This window comes from Lemur catta, chromosome 1 (assembly GCF_020740605.2).
Source record: "Lemur catta isolate mLemCat1 chromosome 1, mLemCat1.pri, whole genome shotgun sequence".
Taxonomy (NCBI): Eukaryota; Metazoa; Chordata; class Mammalia; order Primates; family Lemuridae; genus Lemur; species Lemur catta.
Genome location: NC_059128.1, coordinates 240,485,114 through 240,509,827, shown reverse-complemented (window position 1 = coordinate 240,509,827; position 24,714 = coordinate 240,485,114). Strand labels below are relative to the sequence as shown.

At 35.9% G+C, this 24,714-nt stretch overlaps 1 protein-coding gene across 4 annotated transcripts in view; it reads right to left on the bottom strand.

The window, feature by feature from the left end:
* The window catches only part of SENP7 (SUMO specific peptidase 7), a 130,748-nt gene that overhangs the window by 85,029 nt on the left and 21,005 nt on the right, over positions 1 to 24,714 (bottom strand). For all 4 annotated transcript variants that reach the window (XM_045540385.1, XM_045540387.1, XM_045540388.1 and 1 more), the window contains exon 4: positions 18,679 to 18,776. In XM_045540385.1, the coding sequence (XP_045396341.1) occupies positions 18,679 to 18,776 (98 nt within the window). The remainder of the gene's footprint in view (positions 1 to 18,678; positions 18,777 to 24,714) is intronic.

Genomic DNA, 24,714 nt, shown 5'->3' with positions numbered 1-24,714 from the left:
ACCTGACAAAAGGTCTCCAATTTCCCCCTTGCCTTTTGCCTTTTCCCCTCTATATTTTTTGCTACATACCTCCACCATCCTTTGAACTTTGATTGGGTAATAAACCACAAGGTTTAAATAAACAATACTTGGAAAATATTGTACTGATGGGTATCAGAACCCTGAAAAAGGGACACAAAAACAGTAATGACTTACAGGAATAGGAAAGGAAACAAAGATAAATACAGTCATGTAACACATAATGACATTTTGGTCAATGATAAACTGCATATGCAATGGTGGTCCCATGTGATTATAATGAAGGTGAAAAACTTCTATTGCCTAGTCATGTCATAGCCATTGTAACGTGGTAGCACAATTACTTTTTTATATATAAATTTAGTTTTGTCTAAGCATATAGTGTTTATAAAGTCTGCAGTAGTGTACAGTGATGTCCCAGGCCTTCACAATTCACTCATCACTCACTAACTTGACTCACTCAGAGCAACTTCCAATCCTGCAAACTCCATTCATGGTAAGTACCCTTTACAGGTTGACCATTTTTTCTCTTTTATATGATATTGAGGACTAAACTTTCATCTTTTTCTTTTGCCCAAATTCTTTTCTAAGGGGCCCTGGTGAGTCACCCCTACAAATGATAAAATCTCACTAAACAGGGGAGATTAACCTGTTAACCCAATATAATGTGGTTTACTTCCCAACCTGATTCCGGTATAGCATCACATTAAAGATAGAAGACCCTTATCTTAACTCCTTTCTGATGACTCCTGAAGTCATTTAGACAAAGCCTAACTCTTTCAGCCAATTGTCAGCTAAAGAATCCCTAAACCCACCTATGACTTGTAAGCCCCCACTTTGAGATGTCCCACCTTTGCAGGTCACACCAGTGTATGCCTTCCATGTGTTGATTTATGACTTTACCTGTAATTCCTGTCTGCCTGAAACGTATAAAACCAAACTGTAACCCAGCCACAGCAAGTCCACTTGCTCAAGGCTTCTTGGGCATGGCTCTGGGTCATGGTCCTCAAATTTGACTCACAATAAACCTCTTTAAATTATTTTACAGAGTTTGGCTTCTTTTCTGTTGAAAATATTTTTTCTGTACCTTTTCTATGTTTAGATTGACAAATACTTACTATTGCGTTACAATTGCCTACAGCATTCAATTCAGTAACGTGCTGTACTGGTTTGTAGCCTAGGAGCAATAGGCTATACCATATGGCCAAGGTGTGTGGGAGGCAATACCATCTAGGTTTGGGTAAGTACACTCTATAATGTCAGCACAAAAACAAAATCACGGCCAGGCGCGGTGGCTCACGCATGTAATCCTAGCACTCTGGGAGGCCAAGGTGAGTGGATCACTCGAGGTCAGGAGTTCGAGACCAGCCTGAGCAAGAGCAAGACCCCGTCTCTACTAAAAATAGAAACAAATTATCTGGCCAACTAAAAATATATATAAAAAAATCAGCTGGGCATGGTGGTGCATGCCTGTAGTCTCAGCTACTCGGGAGGCTGAGGCAGTAGGATCGCTTAAGCCCAGGAGTTTGAGGTTGCTGTGAGCTAGGCTGACACCATGGCACTTACTCTAGCCCGGGCAACAAAGCGAAACTTTGTCTCAAAAAAAAAAAAAAAATCACCTACCAACACATTTCTCAGAATATATCTCTGTCATTAAGCAATGCATGACTGTATATGTATTCAATCATGACAGTTAACTGGAGATGATATGATTAATTTCTTCAATTTCCTATCCTATTTTCCCTTCATAACATGAAGAAGAAAAAGAGTAAGAATTTTTAAAGAAATGCCAACCTTGATGAGGAGGAAGATAATATGCAGAAAGGAAAAGCTCTACCCTTTCCTGTTACTCCATTCTTATTCTCCTTCAGCTAATGCCTTTTTTTATCTTTGCCCTAAATTACATTGTCTTGATTTTTTTTTTCTGAACCCCTCCTTTTAATAAAGCTAGTTTTTCCTTTATTGGCAAATTTTCTTTCTAAATTTTTATTGATGATAGGAAAAAATACTAATGGAGTTTGGGAAAGAAGATAAAGAAATAAACCCAAACTGTTGAAGTTGAACATAAATACATCAAACATTTACAATAAAGTATTTAACAGAATATTCTCCTTACATGAAGTACCTCAAATCTATCTACCCACCTAAACAACAACTGAATTGGCAGAATTTGTCTGATAAAACTATTTGGGATTTCTGGATTCTATTGAAAGCTTTCAAATTTCTGAGAAAACTGGGACACTAAACTGCAGTTAGTTTCCATAAATTTCAGCTTTTAGCAGAGTAGCAGCCACCCTTCTCATACCACTAGCCCCTTGGCAAAAAAACAGCCTAAATACAACATGTAGGAGCTAGGTTAGACTCCCTCGCCTAATACCAAGGATGGGGATTTGCATTCTGATAGCTGATTACTGCTCTGATCACAAGAATACAAACTAAGAGGCAGATGGCCATTATTGTTGCACCTCTCCCCATTTTTGCAGGCCCAACCCCCTCAGGGTGAAGGGCCTGCCTGGAATTTAAAGAGCTAGAGCTCTTTTTGGTTCCTTATCTCATTTTTCACCTTTCCCCTTTTGGGAACAAGACATTACACACTAGAACATTCAGAAACAATTGCATATATTAAAAAATTAGAAAATTACCAAGGCCGGGCGTGGTGGCTCACGCCTGTAATCCTAGCACTCTGGGAGGCCGAGGCGGGTGGATCACTTGAGCTCAGGAGTTCGAGACCAGCCTGAGCAAGAGCGAGACCCCGTCTCTACTAAAAATAGAAAGAAATTATCTGGCCAACTAAAATATATACATAGAAAAAAAAATTAGCCGGGCATGGTGGCGCATGCCTGTAGTCCCAGCTACTCGGGAGGCTGAGGCAGGAGGATCGTTTAAGCCCAGGAGTTTGAGGTTGCTGTGAGCTAGGCTGACGCCACAGCACTCACTCTAGCCCGGGCAACAAAGCGAGACTCTGTCTCAAAAAAAAAAAAAAAAAAAAAAGACATTGTCTCTGAAAAAGACCTAACAGCAGATCTACTAGAAAAAGATGTTAGAACAACTGTTTTAAAGATGCTCAAAGAACCAAATGGAGATGTAGAGAAGGTCAAGAAAACAATGTATAAACAAGATAGAAATATTAACAAAGAGAAAACCTAAAAAGAAACTAAAAAGAAATTCCGGAGCTGAAAAGTATACGAACTGAAATTTAAAAATTCATTGGAGGCATTCAAAGGCACACGAGCAGGCAGAAGAAAGAATCAGCAAACTTGAAGATAGGATAATGGAAATTTTCAAATCTGACACAGGGAGGAAAAAAAGACAGAAGAAAAGTAGACAGAGCTTCAGGGACTTGTGGAACATGATCAAGTGGACCAATATATGCACTGTCAGAGTCTAAGAAAGAAAAGAGAGAGTATCTGAGAAAATACTAGCTGAAAATTCCCAAATGTGATGACAGACATGAATATAAACATCCACAAAGCTCAACAAACTCCAAGTAAGATAAACTGAAAGACAACCACACCAATATACATTATAATCAAACTTTCAAAAGAGAAGGACAAAGAAAGAATTTTAAAAACAACAAGATACAAGCAACTCATCACAATCTCATAAGACTGACAGCAAATTTCTCATCAGAAACCAGGGAGGCCACAATGCAGTGGGCCCATGTATTCAAAATATTAAAATAACAACAACAAAAAAAAACTATTAGTCATGGATCCTACATTCAGCAAAGCTATCCTTGGAAAAATTAGTGAGAAATCAAGACATACACAGATAAACAAAAGCTAAGGAAGTTCATCCCACTAGGCTTGCCTTGTAAGAAATACTCAAGAATGTCCTGCAAGTTGAAATGAAAGGATACTAGACGGTAACTCCAAGCCACATGAAGAAATAAAGATCTCAAAGATAAATACATGGAAAATAAAATTCTTATATAGTAACAACAGTTGTAACTGCTTTTGGTTTTCTATATGATTCAAGAGACTAATACACTTCTAAAAACAATTATTATTCTAAAACCTAGTATTACAGTAACTTTGGCTCACAACTCTACATAATTTAAGAGACTAAGGTATTTTTAAAAAATTGTTAGTTTATGCTTTGGGGTACACAATGTATAAGAATATAATTCTGAAACATCAACAACTGAAAGGGGTAGAAACAGCAATGTAAAAAAGCAGAGTTTTTGTATGTTATTTAAGTTAAACTGGTATAAATTCAAATTAAAGTATTACACCTTTAGGAAGTTAAATGTAATCCCTATGGTATGAAAAAATAAAATAGCAAAAGAATATTCATAAGAGGAAAAGAGAAAGGAATTTAAACATTTCACTACAAAAAATAAACACAAAAGAAGATAGTAATTCAGGAAATGAGGGACAAAAAAGCTATAGGACATAAAAAACAAATAGGAAAATGACAAGTAAATCTGTCCTTATCACTAATTAATTTAAATGTAAAACGATCAAACTTAGTACTCAAAAGGCAAATATTAGCAAAATGGATAAAAATACATGATCCAACTATATAATGTCCCCAAGACACTCACTTTTGATCCAAAGACACCAACAGGTTGAAAGCAAAAGGACAGAAAAAGATGTTTCCATTGTTATTTTTTGTTGTGGTTTTCTTTTAATATTTGCAGTCTGTGGTTAGTTGAATCTGTGGATGCAGAACCCAGAGATACAAAAAGCCAAGTGTATAAATGTAAGTTTACATACCTAATAACACACCAACAAAACAGACAGGATAAGAAAATGACAGAATTAAGAAAGAAATAGACAGTTCTATAATAAAAGTTGGAGATTTCAATGCTCCACTCTCAATAATGAATAAAATCAAGAAAGAAGTTAAAGAAATAGAGGAGTTAAGCAACACAATAAACCATAGAGACCTAAGAACACAATGCCCCAAAATAAATAAAAATACATCCTTCTTGAGGGCACACAGGGCATATTCTAGGACACACAATATGTCAGGCTATAAATTAAGTCCCAAAAGACTTGAAAAGATAGAGATCATACAACATGTCTTCTCATCCCACAATGGGATAACATTACAAATCAATAAACAGAGGAAAATTGGATATTCACAAATTTGTGGAAATTATAATAACACACTCTTAACCCATTGATTAAAGAAATCATAAGAACTCTTCCATGAAAACTACAAAACACGTATGAAAAAAACTAAACGGGACAAAAATGGAAAGACATCCCATGCTCACAAATTAGAAGAATTAATATGGTTAAAATGACCATACTTACCAAAACAATCTACAGATTCAATGCATTTCCTATCAAAATGCCAGTGAAATGGAAAAACCAATCCTGAAACTCACGTGGAACCACAAAATAACCCAATAACCGAAGAAATGCTGAATAAAAAGAACAAGGCTAGAGGCATCAAACTACCTGACTTCAAAATATATTGCAAGGTGTGTTGATAGTATAGTGGTGAGCATAACTGCCTTCCAAAATATGTTACAAGGTAATAGTAACCAAAACATCATGGTATTAGTATAAAATTGGACACACAGACCAATGAAACAGAGTAGAGAATACAGAAATAAATCTACATAGTTAGAGCCAAATAATTTATGACAAAGGGAATTATCAACAGAGTGAAGAGACAACCCGATGAATGGGAGAAAATATTTCCAAACTATTCATTCCACAAGGGATTAATGTCCACAACATATAAGGAACTCAATTCAACAGCAAAAAAAAAAAAAAAAACAATCTCAATAAAAAGTGGGCAAAAGTGGCCAGGCGTGGTGGCTCATGCTTCTGATCCCAACACTTTGGAAGGCCAAGCCAGGAACATGGCTTGAGGCCAGGAGTTCGAGACTAGTCTAGGCAACATAGTGAAAACTCGTATCTACAAAAAAATTTAAAATTTACCCAAGCGTGGTGGTATGTGCCTGTGGTCCTAGCTCCTAAGGAGGCTAAGGATCACTTGAGCCAGGGGTTTGACGCTGGCATGAGCTATGATCATGCCACTGAGCTCCAGCCTGGGTGACAGAGCAAGACCCTGTCTCTTAAAAAGAAACCATTAAAAAAAGGTGAGCAAAAGATCTGAACAGACATTTCTCAAAAGACATACAAGAAGACTTATAAATGGCCAAAAAAAAAAAAAAAATACATGAAAAAATGCTCAACATCACTAATCATCAGGGAAATGCAAATTAAAACCACAACAAAGAAGCCATGCTGCGACTGCATCAGTGGTTCCGGGGCAGGGGAAGAAAAAGCTAAAGCTACAGCTCATATAAAAAAACAGCACAAGGGGGAAAACAAAGCAATAAGGTACTACTTAACATGATGAACAAAACAGCATCCCACATATCAATACTATCACTCAACATAAGCAATCAGAATGCTCCATTCAAAAGATACAGACTGGCCGGGCGCAGTGGCTCACGCCTGTAATCCTAGCATTCAGGGAGGCCGATGCAGATGGATTGCTTGAGCTCAGGAGTTCCAGACCAGCCTGAGCAAGAGCGAGACCCCATCTCTACCAAAAATAGAAAAATTATCTGGCCAACTAAAATATATAAATATAAAAAAATTAGCCGGGTATGGTGGGGCATGCCTGTAGTCCCAGCTACTCGGGAGGCTGAGGCAGTAGGATCATTTAAGCTCAGGAGTTTGAGGTTGCTGTGAGCTAGGCTGACGCCATGGCACTCACTCTAGCCCGGGCAACAAAGCGAGACTCTGTCTCAAAAAAAAAAAAGATACAGACTGGCAGAATGGATAGAAACAAAACATAACCCAATTATCTGCTGTCTCCAGCAAACACATCTAACTAACCCACAAGGACTCACACACATACTCAAGGTAAAGAGATGAAAAAAAATATTCCACGCACACAGAAAGCAAAACAGAGCAGGTATAGCCATTCTCATATCTGATAAAATTGACTTTAAATCAACAATGACAAAGAAAGATTAAGATGGTCATTATACAACGGTAAAGGGGCAATTCAACAAGAAGACATATAACAATACTAAATATATATGCACCTAAGAAAGTAGCTCCCAAATTCTTAAAGCAAATCTTCCAAGATCAAAGCAAAGAGATAAAGAGTAGCATCATGATTGCCAGGGACTTCAACACCCCACTGACAGAGCTGGAGAGATCACTGAAGCAGAAAATAAATAAAGAAACACTAGACATAAACTGGACTCTAGAACAAACAGACCTCACAGACATTTGCAGAAAATTATACCCAAAAACTACTGAATATACATTCTTCTCATCAGCACATGGGACATTCTCCAAGATTGATCATATCTTAAGCCACAAAACATGTCTCAACAAATTTTAAAAGTAGAATAAAACGAGAAATCAACTCCAAGAGAAACACTCAAATCTATACAAAGTCATGGAAATTATAAAACCTGACGCTGAACATTCTTGGGGTCAATGATAAAATTAACATGGAAATCAAAACATTCCTCAAACTGAATAACAAAAGTGATACAAGCTATCAAAAATCTATAGGATTCAGCAAAAGCAGTCCTAAGAGGAAAATTCGTATCCTTAAAATGCGTACATCAAAAAAATAGATCACAATGTAACAAACTAATGTCACATCTCAAAGAATGAGAAGGAAAAGTAAATCAAAAACAGAGCCAGCAGAAGAAAATAAATAACAAAGCTCAGCAGAGAATGAAAAGAAATGAAAACCAAAAGAAAATACAAAGGATCGACAAAACAAGTTGGTTCTTTGAAAAGAACACAATTGACAGACTTCTTGCTAGATTAACCATAAATAGAAAAGACCCAAATAATCTCAATCAGAAATGAAAAAGGAGATATCACAACTGATACCACAGAAACACAAAATGTCATCTTTGAATGCTATGAAAATCTTGATACATGTACACTAGAAAACATAGAGGAAATGGACAAATTCCTGAAAACACACAACCTCCCAAGACTCAATCAGAAAGAGATAGAAATCCTGAACAGAGGAATACCGAGCAGTGAGATTCAAGCAGTTATAAAAAATCTCCCAAAAAAAACACAAAAACAAAAACAAAAAAAACAGCCCAGAGCAGATGGATTCACAGCCGAATTGTACAAGACCATCAAAGAAAGTACCCATTCTACTGAAATTACTCCACAACATTGAGAAAGAGGCAATCCTCCCTAACTCATTCTATGAAGCCAGTATCACCTTGATACCAAAGCCAGGAGATGACACAACAAAAAAACTAAAGAACAATATCTCTTATGAATATAGATACAAAAAGCTCCAAGAAAATACTAGCAAACCGAATTCAACATTGAAAAAATAATTCACTATGATCAAACTGGCTTCATCTCAGGGATGCAAGGATGATTCAACATACGCAAATTAAGAACTGGAACAAGACAAGGGTGACCACTGTCATCAATTCTATTCAACATAGTACTGGAAGTCCTAGCCAGAGTAATCACACAAGAGAAAGATACAAAGGGTATCCAAATCAGGAAAGTGGTCAAATTACCACTTTTCACTGGCAATATGATCTGGTATCTAGAAAATCCCAAAAACTCTATCAAAAAACTCCTAGACTTGATTAAAAAAAAATTCAGCACAATCTCAGATTACAAAATCAACGTACACAAATCAGTAGCATTTCTATATACTAATAACAGTCAAGCTGAGTGCCAAATCAAAGACTCAATAGCTACAAAGAAAATGAAATACTTAGGAATATATTTGCTCATGGAGATGAAAGATCTCTACAAGAATTATGAAACACTGATGAAAGAAATTGCAGATAATACAAATAGAAAAACACCTCAAGCTCATGGATTGGTAGAATCAATGTTGTTAAAATGTTCATACTGCCCAAAGTGATTTACAGATTCAATGTAATCTCCATCAAAATACCAGAGACATATTTCACAGATCTAGAAAAAATAATTCTATGCTTCATTTGGAACCAAAAAAAGAGCCCAAATAGCCAAAGCAATCTTAGCAAAAACAACAAATCTGGAAGCATCACATTACCAGACTTCAAATTATACTATGAGGCTATAGTAACCAAACAGCATGATACTGGTATAAAAGTAGAGACATAGATCAATGGAACAGAACAGAGAACCCAGATATAAAACCATCTACCTACAACCAACTGATCTTTGTCAAAGAAGGTAACAACATACAGTGAGGAAAGGAAGCCCTTTCTAATAAATGGTGCTGGGAAAACTGGGTAGCCACATGCATAAGAATGAAACAGGACCCCTATCTCACCATATGCAAAAATTAATTCAAGATGGATTAAAGACTTAAATATAAAGCATGAAACTATAAAAAATGTAAGGCATGAAACTATAAAAATTCTAGAAGAAAATGTACAAAAAACTCTCCTAGACATCAGCCTAGGCAAAGAATTTATGACTAAGACCTCAGAAGCAATTACAGCAACAATAAAAATAAATAAACAGGAGTTGATTAAATTAAAATGCTTCTGTACAGCAAAGGAAATGATCAACAGAGCAAACAGACAACCTATAGGAGAAAATTTTCAAAAGCTATACATCTGATAAAGGGCTAATATCTAGATCTACAAAGTACTCAAATAAATCAGAAAAAAAAAACACCATTAAAAAGTAGGCAAAAGACATGAACAGAAGCTTTTCAGAAAAAGATAGACAAATGGCCAAAACAAACTATGAAAAAATACTCAATATCACCAATCATCAGGGAAATGCAAATTAAAACTACAGTGAGAAATTACCTTACCCCTGTCAGAATGGCTACTACTAAAAAAGTCAAAAAACAATAGATGCTGGCACGGGTGCAGAGAAAAAGGAATGCTTATACACTGTTGGTAAGACTGTAAATTATTAATAGTACAATCTCTATGGAAAATAGTGTAGAGATTCATCAAGGAACTAAAAGCAGACCTACCATTTGATCCAGTAATCCCATTACTGGGTATCTACCAAAAGGAAAAGACGTCATTTTATCAAAAAGACACCTGCACTAGAATGCTTATTGCAGCACAATTCACAAGCACAAAGATCTAGAATCAACCTAAGTGCCCATCAATTCATATGTGGATTAACAAAATGTGGTATATGTGTGCATGTGTACACATATATATATATGCACACATGCACACTCTATGTAGTACTACTTAGCCATAAAGATAAATTAATGTCTTTAGCAGCAATTTGGGTAGAACTAGAGACCATTATCCTAAGTGAAGTATCTCAGGAATGAAAAAACAACCACCACATGTACTCTCCAATAATGTGGAACTAATCAACAGGCAAACATGGGCACAGAGAGAGGTAAAAGTCACCGGAAATCAAGACAGGGGAGGGGATAAAAGGGGAAGGTTAAAACCTACCACACTATTCAGGTGATGGAGACACTAACAGCCCTGACTTAAACATCATAAAAGCTATCCATGTAACAATAACATTTCTACCCCGTTAGTATTTTGAAATTTAAAAAAAAATTCCGTTAACATAAAAAAAAAAACCCACAGTTAGATATCTTATCACCCCCATTATAATGGCTATCCAACAGAGAAAAAATAACAAATTCTAGCAAGGATGCAGAGAAAGAGGAACTCTTATACATTGTTGGTGAGAATGTAAATTAATACAGCCATTATGGAAAACAGTATGGAGGTTTCTCAAAAAACTAAATATAGAACTACCATATAATCCAGCAATCCAACTACTGGGTATTTATCCAAAGGAAAGGAAATAAGTATATCAAAGCGATAACTGCACTCCCTGTTTACTACAGCACTATTCATAATAGCTATGATTTGGAATCAACCAAATGTCCAGATGAATGCATAAAGAAAATATAATATATATACTCACTGGAATACTATTCAGCCATAAAAAAGAGTGAAATCCTGTCATTCACAGCAACATGGATGAACCGGGAGGTCATTATTTTAAACAATACAAGTAAGGCCTACAAAGACAAATACTGCATATTCTTACCCACACATGGGAGCTTTAAAAAAACAAAATGAGTCCATGGAAGTAGAGAGTAGAACTGTGGATATTAGAGGCTAAGAAGGGTAGGCAAAAGGGGAGGATGCAGAGATGACTGGTTAATGATACAAAATTATAGCTAGATAGGAAGAATGTGTTCAGTGTTCTGCAAAACCATAGGGTGAAAATGGTTAACTATAATCTATTTAGAGATTTTGGATGTTCATACAACCAAGAAATGATAATTGATTTAGGTGATGAATATGCTAACTACATTGATAGGATCATTACATATCACACTGCATCCCACAGATATGTAGAATTATTACATGTCATCTAAAAATAAAAGAAAAATAAAACAAGTCAGAAGTAATACTTTGAGGATGATTATGTAGTGAAAAAAATATTACCTTCTAGGTTTATACAAAAAAACGGGTTATGTGGCAGTTTTTTAATCCTATGAGACTGGCTTATTTTACAAGGACGCTGGCAAATGAACGTGTATAATGCCAATGGAATTATGGTTGACAAAAATGTGAGCAGAGGCTCACAGGAACCTAACCTGTATTTCTCCTTAGACCAAGAGCTCAGTATTCACTAATTCAGTGTTGGCGGTGACTTTATAGAACCACCTTGATTTATAAGAATGAACTGGCCAGGTGTTGTGGCTCACGCCTGTAATCCTAGCACTCTGGGAGGCCGAGGCAGGAGGATCATTTGAGCTCAGGAGTTCGAGACCAGCCTGAGCAAGAGCAAGACCCCACCTCTACTAAAAAAAATAGAAAGAAATTAGCTGGACAACTAAAAATATATACAGAAAAAATTAGCCGGGCATGGTGGCACATGCTTGTAGTCCCAGCTACTCTGGAGGCTGAGGCAGGAGGATAGCTTGAGCCCGGGAGTTTGAGGTTGCTGTGAGCTAGGCTGATCCCACAGCACTCTAGCCCAGGCAACACAGGGAGACTCTGTCTCCAAAAAAAAAAAATAATAATAATTAATAATAATAAAAAAAAAAGAACGAATTTACTATACTTGGAAAAAAAGGCTTTAGTCCAGCTCACTAATTGCTTAACTTCTAACAGTGGTTTTTAAATTTTAGTGTTGCTAAAATCATCGGGAGAGCATATTTATATCATAGTTTCTCAGGCATCATTCTCAGATATTCTGATTTAATAGAACTGAGATGAAGATAACAATCTTTACATTTAGCTAGCAGAATGGGTAATTCCGCATTGTTCCCCATAAATATATACAATTGTTATTTATAAATTTTAAATAAAAATTAATTTCTTTCTCAAATAGAGTGCATCTATGAAAATCTAAAGCAAACATCATACCTCATGGTGAAAGACAGAATCATTTTTGGTTTTGTGGAAAGAAAACAAAGATACCTACTCTTATCACTTCTATGCTACATCGTACTGAATGTTGCACCAGAACGACAAAGCAAGGAAAAAAACTTAAAGACATCCAGTTGAATAAAAAGAGGTAAAACTGTCTTTATTTGCAGATAACATGATCTTATACGTACAAAATCCCAGGGAATCCACTAAAAACTACTAGAACTAATCAAAAATTAAATAAGGTCACAGCATTCAAGACCAACATATGTATATCAATCGTATTCCTACACAATAGCAATGAACAGCCAAAATAAAATTAAGAAAACAGGCCGGGCACAGTGGCTCACCCCTGTAATCCTAGCACTCTGGGAGGCCGAGGTGGGTGGATCGCTCAACGTCAGGAGTTCGAGACCAGCCTGAGAGAGACCCCGTCTCTACTAAAAAATAGAAATAAATTATCTGGACAACTAAAAATATATATAGAAAAAATTAGCCGGGCATGGTGGCGCATGCCTGTAGTCCCAGCTACTCGGGAGGCTGAGGCAGGAGGATCGCTTGAGCCCAGGAGTTTGAGGTTGCTGTGAGCTAGGCTGACGCCACGGCACTCACTCTAGCCCGGGCAACAAAGTGAGACTCTGTCTCAAAATAAAAAAAAAAAAAAGAAAAGAAAACAATTCCATTCACAATGTCATTAAAAAGAAGAAACTATTTAGGAATAAATTTAACCAAACAAGTCCACAACACACTGAAAACTACAAAACACTACTGAAAGAAAATATAGAGGACTTAAATAAATGGAAAGACATCCATGTTCATGGACCTGAGAACAATATTGTTAAGATGGCAATATTCCTAGATTCAATCTACAGATTCAATACAATCTCTATCAAAATTCTTGTTGGTGTTTTTGTTAAAAATGACAAGCTGATTCTAACCTTCAATTGAAAATTCAAGAAATTCAAAATAGCCAAAAGAATATTTAAAAAATAATAAATTTTAAGATTCACACTTCCCATTTTCAAAACTTACTACAAAGTTGCAGGAGGACATGTTGGCACTGGCATAAGGACAGACATATAGATCAATGGAGTAGAATTGAGAATCCAGAAATAAACCCTGACATTTACAGTCAACTGATTTTTGACAAAGGTACCAAGATAATTCAATGGAAAAGTAATAGACTTTTCAACAAATGGTGCTGAGATAATCAACTATTCAAAGGGAAAAATATTAATTTGGATGCTTATCTCATACCATACATACAAATTAACCCAAAATAAATCACAGACCTAAACCTAAGAGCTAGAACTATAAAACTCTTAGAAGAAAACACAGGAATAAGTCATCATGACCTTGGATTAGGCATTGGTTTCTTAGATATAATACCAAAAGCACAGTGACAAAAGAAAAATAGATAAATAGGACTTCATTAAAATTTTCAAACTTTTATGCTTCAAAGGACATCAAGAAAGTGAGAAGTTAAACAAAAGAATGGGAAAAAATATATGGAAATCATATATCTTATAAGAAACTTGTAACCAGAATATATAGTAAAAAAAAAAAAAAAAGCTCTTACAATTCAACAAGAAGACAATCAACCCAATTTAATAGACATTTCTCAAAAAAGATATACAAATGACCAGCCTGGGCAACAGAGCAAGACCCTGTCTCAAAAAAAAAAAAAAGAGAGAAAGATACAAATGACCAATTGACCGATAAGCACATGAAAAGACAGTCAACATCATTTAGTTATTAGGAAATGTATATCAGAACCACAATGAGATCCCCTTTCACATTTAGTTGGATGAAAAGAAGGAAAGAAAGAAAGAAAAATGATGAGAGAAGGAAGGAAGGAAATAAATAAGTATTGGTGAGAATGCAATATTGGAACCCTCATACTATGCTGGTTGGAAGGCAAAATGGTGCAGTCCTTTTGGAAAACAGTTCTCAAAAGTTAAACAACCTAGCACTCTGGGAGGCCAAGGCCGGAGCATTGCTTGAGTTCAGGAGTTTGAGGTTGCTGTGAGCTAGCCTAGGTGACAGAGTGAGACTCTGTCTCCAAAAAAAAAAAAAAAACAGTTAAAATCACCACATAACACAGCAATTCTAATCCTAGATATCTACCCAAAAGAATTGAAAACATATATCCACACAAACACTTATACAGGGATGTTTATGACAACATCATTCACAATAGCCAAAAAGTGGAAATAACTCAAAAGTCCAACTGGTGAATAGATAAACACAATGCGGTATAAAAAGAAACAAAGTACTCATACATGCTACAACATAAATAAGCCTCAAAAATATTATACTCAGTGAAAGTCAGACACAAAAGAACATACATACTGTATAATTTTGTTAATATGAAATGTCCAAAGTCAAATCTTATAGAAACAGAAAGTAGATTAGTGGCTGCTTATGACTATGGGTGAAAACTGAGAGTGGCTCTAAGTGAGCACACAGTTTCTTTTGGAGCACGACGGAAATGTTAAAACCATCACTAGACTGTAGTGATGGTTGTACAATTCAGAAAATATACCAAAAATTATTTAATTGTGGAATTTAAATGGGTGAATTTTATGATATGTAAATTATATCACAATAAAACTGTTAATTTAAAAAATACATTGAAAAGCATTATAATCTTTAAAGTAAGATCAAACATGGTAGACAAGGTTAGAGGTTCCAAAGTAATACAAACGTAAAAGGATTTTTCCCCCTCTCCAAGTGTATTTCTGTTGCTTTAATTTCCCTTCACATAGCAGCAATTTATAAAATGTTTCAGATAGCCTAGCAGAACTCAATAACATACACTACTAAAACAAAAAATTAAGTCCATGAATATTAAACTAGGCTATCCAGAGATATGCTAATAATATTCCTCCCCATTATAATGAGTTAGACCTAAATTTCCTCAACTGCGAAATAAAGCCAATGACATTTACATCTCACAGACTTGTGAAAATTAAATGAAACAATTCAGAATTACCCTAATGCCTGCCATATAATAAGCACTCAATAGATGTTGGCTGTCATAATTATAAATAGAGGGTGTTCATTTCCAACCTGATGATATTGCTCATGTACTCCGATTGATATGCCAAAAGCCCCCGAAAGAATAATTAGTAGAGTAAGAATAGTATGATTTGATAAGAATGTTATGTTACAAGAGAACTAAGTCTACAGGTAAAAATTTTGTAAGCTCATTGATAGTGAAAATGAGATCAACAAAGAAAAAAAATTCTTTTAGAACAGGCAAACCAAACTGGTTTTCTTCAAAAAACAATCCACTCAAGTAAGTTTTTCAAAGATATGAACACATTCCCCTTGTGCTATGAAGCAAATATGTGATAATTTCCCATTCCTATTCATTGTTTTGAAGCAAGTCACTCACTTCCTAATTTCTGCCTATTAATTTAACGCTCGTAAGCCAGTTTCATTGAGAGAACTCAACATGTTCTGTCACACCTCAGTTTCCGGGCATTCTAACCATCCCAAACATTTTATCTACCTTTTAGAGGTAGAAGATTTAGAGAAAGGTTAAGAATCAAAAGTCCCAGAACCTTCAGTAAAGGCACAAAAATACTAGTTTAAAGTATAGAGAGGACGCCCCCATCTATTTTAAGACACTAGAACTTGGAAATGGCTCAGGTCCTCCCTACTACTGTACATAAGAGATTTTTTTTTAATGCCCTTTTTAAATATTCAAGCACATGTCCCAAAAAAAAAAATGCAGAAGCATTTTATGAACATTTTAAGTTTCTGAATTTGAATTAATGTAATATTTACTAATAAGGTCTTACTTCAGATACAAATTTTGAAATAATACAAAGCCCTCTAGATTTTAAAAATTTGTCAAAAATCACATCCTATTATTCCAAAGCTGGCTAGCTCAGTAAACTGTAATACTAATTATACTATTGCTTGTTGGCTCTATCACTTTCACAAGTTAAAAAAAAGGCATCTTCCTTTGTCATGATCAACTACACTGTTCTTTTTGTGTTTAAAAACATGGTGATTTTGATCATAATTGTGTTTTTCGTTTGGGGGGCTTTTTTGAGACAGGAGCTTGCTCTGTCACTCAGGCTGGAGTGCAGTGGTGCAATCAGTGGTGTAGCTCACTGTAACCTCGAAATCCTGGGCTCACGCAATCCTCCTGCCTCAACCTCCCGAGTAGCTGTGACCACAGGCAAGCACCATTCAGCCTGGCTAGTTTCTTCACTTTTTGTAGAGATGGGGTCTCACTATATCATCCAGACTAGTTTCAAACTCCTGGCCTCAGGCAATCCTCCTGCCTTGGCCTTCCAAAGTGCTGGTATTTACAGGCTTGAGCCACCAAGCCTGGCCTATTATTGTGCTTTTAATTTAATATCTACTGCTATTGAATTTTAAAGTATTTTTATGCTCTAATAATGTCAATAAGTGTATATTAAGTGTACATTACAATGCTAATGCTGATAACATGCCTGGAAATCATTAACTCTGGAATAGAAGTCAGATGTAAACTTTATTAGGAAAGGAAGGCCAAACAATTGCTATTTTATGCGAGGCTGATAATTTAGGAGAAAACAAACTGAAAAATATTAGAGATAATGCCAGGAAAATAAAAGGCAATATTAAAGCAATAATATGTTATAATAATTATTGACTGATAACCTCAAAAAACCTGTCCCCACTATTTTACAAGCATTCTTATGGAAAAGTGAGACTTGAATGATATACGTTTTGAAGCATGCAACATCTTCAGGATAACTCTCCGATAAAATGAAACAATCTTGTAAACCTTTCAGAAAATGTGGCTAGATTTTTTTCAATTAAAAAATTTGACTCCAGGCCAGGTGCGGTGGCTCACGCCTGTAATCCTAGCACTCTGGGAGGCTGAGGCGGGAGGATCGCTCGAGGTCAGGAGTTTGAGACCAGCCTGAGCAAGAGTAAGACCCTATCTCTACTAAAAAATAAAAAGAAATTATCTGGACAACTAAAAATATATACAGAAAAAAAAATTAGCCGGGCATAGTGGCGCATGCCTGTAGTCCCAGCTACTCGAGAGGCTGAGGCAGAAGGATCGCTTGAGCCCAGGAGTTTGAGGTTGCTGTGAGCTAGGCTGATGCCACGGCACTCTAGCCCAGGCAACAGAGTGAGACTCTGTCTCAAAATAAATAAATAAATAAAAATTTGATTCCCGGACAGGTGTGGTGATTCACGCCTGTAATCCTAGCACTTTGGGCAGCCAAGGCAGGGGATTGCTTCAGGCCAGGAGTTCGAGACCATCCTGGCCAACATAGTGAGAACCCACCTCTACAAAAAATAGAAAAAATTAGCCAGGCATGGTGGTATGCACTTGTAGTCCGAGCTACTCGGGAGGCTGTGGCAGGAAGATCATTTGAGCCCAGCAGCTTGAGAGTTTGAGAGTGCAGTGAGCTATGATGACACCACTGCACTCTAGCCTGAACAACAAAGACAGAGCCTGTCTTAGTAATAAATAAATAAATATATATAATTCCTTTACCTCTAGCATTCCATCTCTCAAATCAAATCAAATATAATTTTTGATATGAATTTTTAAAAAAAAACAAGTCTGCATGAGTTTGTGGTTTGTTCTGAGGATCAAAGCATCATCTTGCATCTATAGAGCTGCCTCATTTACCTTAACAATTTCTCCATAGTATGACAGAAAGTCAAAAAGTTTATAAACTGCTATGGAGTCACCAATATATTTTTATATTTCCTACGGACAATTTACTTGAAAAGGTAGAAAACAACTAAGTACCTTATAGAAGTACTCTGACATAAATCAAGGACTCCACTTAGTCTTCTAAATATGTGTGAATTTCCAGTAATTACAATTTTTACTTTGCCATTATCATTTTCTTTTCCTTCACTATGCTAAAAAAAAAACTCAATACCCGTTTTAAAAATAACAACTTTCTAATCATTTATTGATATCTAATTCTAAAATGCTCTAAATTCTTTCCTACAACAACTGCAATTTGCAATTTGAATCCCTGAGATATTTAATTCTACTATATACATAATTCATTAATACTATGACTATAGGACCATAGTTGCTAAATGAATCATCTTTTTCACTACTGACCATAAATGCTTCAAGCATCATTATCAGTCCACGTATAACTCTGCATTATCAGCAAAAGCTTAACAAGATGCACCAGATGCACAAAAACAAGGAGTTAAGATGACTTAGAACCACAGAAAGAGCTTGGAAGTAATGAATAGCGAGTTCAACTCCTCTATTTTAAACATTGTGGTAATTGAGAACCCAAAGAGCTCACATGAATCATCCATGGTCACACTATTTATAAGTCCATTCAGTGCCACAAATACATATATCTTACCTTTCTGGTGATGACTTAGAAGTGACAGGACACCCATGGCTACTTTTTTTATTTTTATGGTCTAGAGAGATGACTTTATTTCTTAGGCTTCTTTTCAACTAGAAAAAAAATATGGAATTTTTATAAGAAATATAACAATACGACAAGAGGCACTTAAAATGTTCTTTTTATTTAGAAATTCAAGACAAACAGCCAAATTTACAGTAGTTCATAGAGAAAAAATAATAAGTGCAATCTATAGAATATCTTGCTCTTTTGCTACTGCAGAAATATTAGTCCACCAAAAAATACTAAGGAGACATTTTAAAATATCAAGGTTAAGTTTAGTCAGGACATCAACACTTTGAGATTCCAAAGCTTAAATAACTATAAAAATCTGGGATGCATTTAAAGGAATTAATAAAAATTATTACATGCCAGGTTAAATAGGGCCTATGATTCTGCAATAACTGCATTTATAATATGCATTTATAACAACTGGAAGAAATTAAAATTGGTTCCCTATGAATTGATCCATGGAAAACTTTAGGAAAGAGCCAGACACCTTACTAACAGGGTTTAGATTAAATATGATTGCAAAAAAAGGTTAAAATTGATTTATTTAATATATAAATAGTGTTAACCTAGGTAAATAAGTTATTTATATTCTCTATACCTTAGTTTCCTTATCTGGAAATGAATGTAATAAAATTAGCTACTTCACAAGGATGTATGATTATTATATTTATAATAAGTTTAAAAGACTATTTTCACCAAAGAGATATTTGTACATCCATGTTCACAGCAACATCATTATTCACACTAGTCAAAAGGTGGAAGAAACTCAAATTTCCACCAACAGATGGATGGATAAACAATATGTTATGTATACATACAAGGAAATATTATTCAGCCTTAAAAAGGAAGCAAATTCTGAAACATGCTACAAGATGAATAAATCTTTAGGATATTATATTAAATGAAATTAGCCAGATTGTGCTTTAAAAAGGGCTGTATTTAAAAAAAGAAAGAAAAAAAGGAGCCAGGAACAAAAAAATAAATACTAATAATTCCATTCATATGACGTACCTAGAATAGTAAAATTCATAGAAAGTAGAATGGTAGGCCGGGCGCGGTGGCTCACGCCTGTAATCCTAGCTCTGGGAGGCCGAGGCGGGTGGATTGCTCAAGGTCAGGAGTTCGAGACCAGCCTGAGCAAGAGTGAGACCCCGTCTCTACTAAAGATAGAAAGAAATTATCTGGCCAACTAAAAATATATATACAAAAAATTAGCCGGGCATGGTGGCTCATGCCTGTAGTCCCAGCTACTCGGGAGGCTGAGGCAGTAGGATCGCTTAAGCCCAGGAGTTTGAGGTTGCTGTGAGCCAGGCTGATGCCACGGCACTCACTCTAGCCCAGGCAACAGAGCGAGACTCTGTCTCCAAAAAAAAAAAAAAAAAAGAAAGTAGAATGGTGATTGCCAGGGGTTGGGGAGGGGACATTGGGAAGTTATTATTTATGGATACAGAGTTTCAGTTTTGCAAGATGAAGACTTCCAGAGGTGAGGTGGTGATGGTTACACAGCACTGTAACTGTACTAAATGCCACTAAACCACACCCTTAAAATGGTTAATATGGTAAATTTTATGTGTATCTTATAACAATTTAAAATAATTTTTTGAAGATTTCAATACTTTTAAATAATGAAAAAGAAAACCTCACTGTCTTGAACATGATAGCCCACAATAAGCATTGTCCTGTTTATCCTGTAGGCATTAATTCATTATCACCACAGCCCTATGTAGTATAAAACACAGCCCTCAATAAGCAAGTGAAGCACAGACAGTAAACTTGTCCAATTGAACCCAAGTTTGACATAACAGCCTGTTATTTCCAATGATCTAATTCTAAATTACACAAATTCTCAGAAATCCTTATCAGTATCTCAACCTAAACACATTTGTCACTCTTGTTTCACTACAAAATACAAATTTATCAATATAACTAGACCAAAAATATGTCTTTTCTTCATTCTCACTAAGTTTTGCCTCTTCTTTTTTCTGACCTGGACTCTTGCAATGTTCTCTTTTTTTTTTTTTTTATTTTCAAACGAATTTTAATGGGGAAAAAGTAGATTCAGTGCAAATGTTAAAAGACTTACACACAGCAAAGAACTGCTAAAAGGCACAGAGAGTAACCAAAGTCATGTTTTCCGATTCCTAATTTGATATTCTCTATTTACAAAGGGGATCTTGAGAGTCTTAGAATATACCATCTTACAATCTTCTAAGTCTCTTTAACATTTTGATCTAGGTGCTTTTTTTTTATCTTTTTTTTTTATTTCAGCTTATCATCATGGGGGATATAAAAGCTCAGGCCACATACACTGCCCATGTCCCGCCCATCCCCCTGAATCAGAACTTCAAGCGTGTCCATTCCCCAGATAGTGCGCATTGCACTCATCATGTACTTATACCCCCATCCCCTCCTCCCACACCCCATCCCCCAGAGTCAGAACATTCAAGCATGACCATTCCCCAGACGGTGCGCAACGCACTCATCATGTAGTTATGCACCCATCCCCTCTCCCCAACCCCCACCTCAGTCCAATACCCAACTGGTGTTATTCCCAAATGTGCATTTAGGTGATGATCAGGGAAACCAATTTGCTGGTGAGTACATGTTGTGCTTGTTTTTCCATTCTTGGGATACTTCACTTAATAGAATGGGTTCCAACTCTATTCAGGAGAACAAAAGGGACTCCATATCACCGTTATTTCTTATAGCTGAGTAATACTCCATGGTATACATATGCCACAATTTACTCATCCACTCATGAATTGATGGGCATTTGGGTTGTTTCCACATCTTTGCAGTTGTGAATTGTGCTGCTATTAACATTCGGGTACAGGTGTCTTTGCTATAGAATGACTTTTGTTCCTCTGGGTAGATGCCCAATAATGGGATTGCTGGATCGAATGGTAGGTCTACTTGAATCTGTTTAAGGTATCTCCATAATGCTTTCCATAGGGGTTGCACTAGTATGCTGTCCCACCAGCAGTGTGTGAGTGTTCCTGTCTCTCCGCATCCACGCCAACATGTGTTGTTTTGGGACTTTTTGATAAAGGCCATTCTCACTGGAGTTAAGTGATATCTCATTGTGGTTTTGATTTGCATTTCCCTGATGATTAGGAATGTTGAGCATTTTTTCATGTTTGTTTGCCATACTTATATCTTCTTTTGAAAAATTTCTATTCATGTCGTTTGCTCACTTTTTGATAGGGTTGTTTAATTTTTTCTTACTGACTTTCCTGAGTTCTGGGGAAAAACTGTAAGCATTCCCACTTAGAACTGGAACCAGACAAGGCTGCCCACTGTCCCCATTACTTTTCAACATAGTATTGGAAGTCCTTGCGAGAGCTATCAGGCAAGAGAGCAGAATCAAGGGAGTCCAAATAGGGAAAGAAGAGATCAAACTCTCACTCTTTGCTGATGATATGATGTTTTACCTGGAAAACCCCAAGGATTCAACCAAGAGACTCCTGGAATTGATCAATGAATTCAGTAAAGTCTCAAGTTAAAAAATTAGTACACACAAATCAGAGGCATTCATATATGCCAATAACAGTCAAATGGAGAACCAAATAAGGATTCAATACCCTTCAAAATAGCAACAAAGAAAATAAAATACCTAGGAATATATTTAACTAAAGAGGTAAAGGACCTCTATAGGGAGAACTATGAAACACTGAGGAAGGAAATTGCAGAGCATGTAAATGGGTGCAAAACCATACCATGCTCATGGATTGGAAGAATCAACATTTTTAAAATGTCTATACTACCCAAAGTGATCCACAGATTCAATGCAATCCCTATTAAATTACCAACATCATTTTTCACAGATATAGAAAAAATAATTATACAGTTTGTATGGAATCAGAGAAGACCCCATATAGCAAAAGCAATTTTAAGCAATAAAAACAAAATGGGAGGTATTAATTTGCCAGACTTCAAACTATACTACAAGGCTGTGATTCTTAAAACTGCCTGGTATTGGCACAAGTGCAGGGACACAGACCAGTGGAACAGAACAGAAAATCCAGATATAAAACCATCCTCATGTAGCCATCTAATCTTTGACAAAGCAAACAAAAACATACTCTGGGGACAAGAATCCTTATTCAATAAATGGTGCTGGGAAAATTGGACAGCCACATGTAGAAAACTGAAACAGGACCCACAGCTTTCACCTCTCACAAAAATCAATTCACGGTGGATAAAACAGACTTAAACCTTAGGTGTGAAACGATTAGAATTCTAGAAGAGAATGTAGGAAATACTCTTTCAGACACTGGCCTAGGTAAAGAATTTATGAAGAAGACCCCTATGGCAATCACAGCAACAACAAAAATAAACAAATGGGACCTGATTAAATTAAAAAGCTTCTGCACAGCAATGTTCTCTTAATGGGTTTCCCTGCCAATGATTTCTTCTCCCTCCAATTCAGCATGCACCACAATGTGAAAGTTAAGTCTTTCAAAAAGGCATATCTAATGCCGTTCTGCTTAAATTCCTAAGTTGTTCCCCATTACCTACAGGAGAAAAAAAAAAACTTCTAACTTCTGCTTCGTATGAATCTTGTGTTCTGACAATACTAAACTATTTGTAGTTCTCTGAAAGTGCCATGCAATTTCATCCTTCTACATCTCTGTACATTTCCTCCTTCTACAGTGCACTTTGTCCTCCCAAGTTCTCTGTGTCCATTAAGCTCCAACTCTAGTACCACCTAGGAAGCCTTCTTCAATCTCTAAAACAGCAAATCAGTCTTTCTCCTGTGATACCACTATATATTTAACATACCTCCATTACTGATAACACTTCTTACAGTGAATTATATTATTTGTTTACATCAAACTGCAACCAGACTGGCAATGATTTGGTTCACAAGCTACACTCTCAGAACTAATGGCCACCTAGTTCCCCTCCATCATTTCAATTTCACTAAACTCATGGTAAATGAAACCTTCACATTTTATGTTATTGAATTTTCTGCATCCCACTGATCATGTTGTATTGATAAGGTTCTGCCTATATTTACAAAATGGTGGAATGCCTAGTCCTTGATCCTCATTTTCTACAGAAAAGAAACATTACTCCCACCAAACAGGCAAGGGACCATATCACTACAAAAATGAAATAAACACATTGAGACAAACTGAAGATAACTATAATAGAACAGGAGGGGAATTAATTAAAATATTATTAACTCTCAATAACAGTAAAAGTCATTTTAATGCCTATCTCCAGGTCCGTCACTATCCAAGGGTAACCTGGAATATATCTGGAGATGTACTGAGGGGAAATAAACTCACTTAGATTTTGATCAATTGTTCCTTATATTTAATATCACACTAAAATATTTACATATTTTAAATTGGATTACAATTGCAGACTGGGTAATAATTTGTATTTTTCACAGATATGATTTGTATTTCAATTAGACTATGAATCTATTATATGCTGTCTCTGAAAAATAAAAATCAAATAACAAAGAATTCTCCCACAATCTAATTATGAATAGGACTTTATTCATATATATATTTTTGAAAGCTATCTGATCACAAATCAGAAGGTTGAAATAGTAGGAATAATGTTAATTTAAAAATGAGAAAGGCTTTTTAAAAATAAGAAAATTCACTTATACACAGAATCAAATTATTTACATACCTAATTTTGAAGCTCCCATTCTGGCAGGGACACCAAATAAAATACTATGATAATTCAAATTAAGTGTTCCTAAGGAACTTGACTAAAATTTTCTACAATCAAAGTGATAACTACAGGTAACTATTAAAAGTTAATATTTGCTATTAAATTTTTCCTGGATATTAGCCAGGCTTGGTGCATGCACCTATAATCCCACCTATCTGGGACACTGAGGTGGGAGGATCACTTCAGCCCAGGAGTTCAAGGCTACAATGAGTTATGATCATGCCACTAAACTCTCCAGCCTGAGCAACAGAGTGAGACCCTTGTCTTAAAAACAATAAATAAATT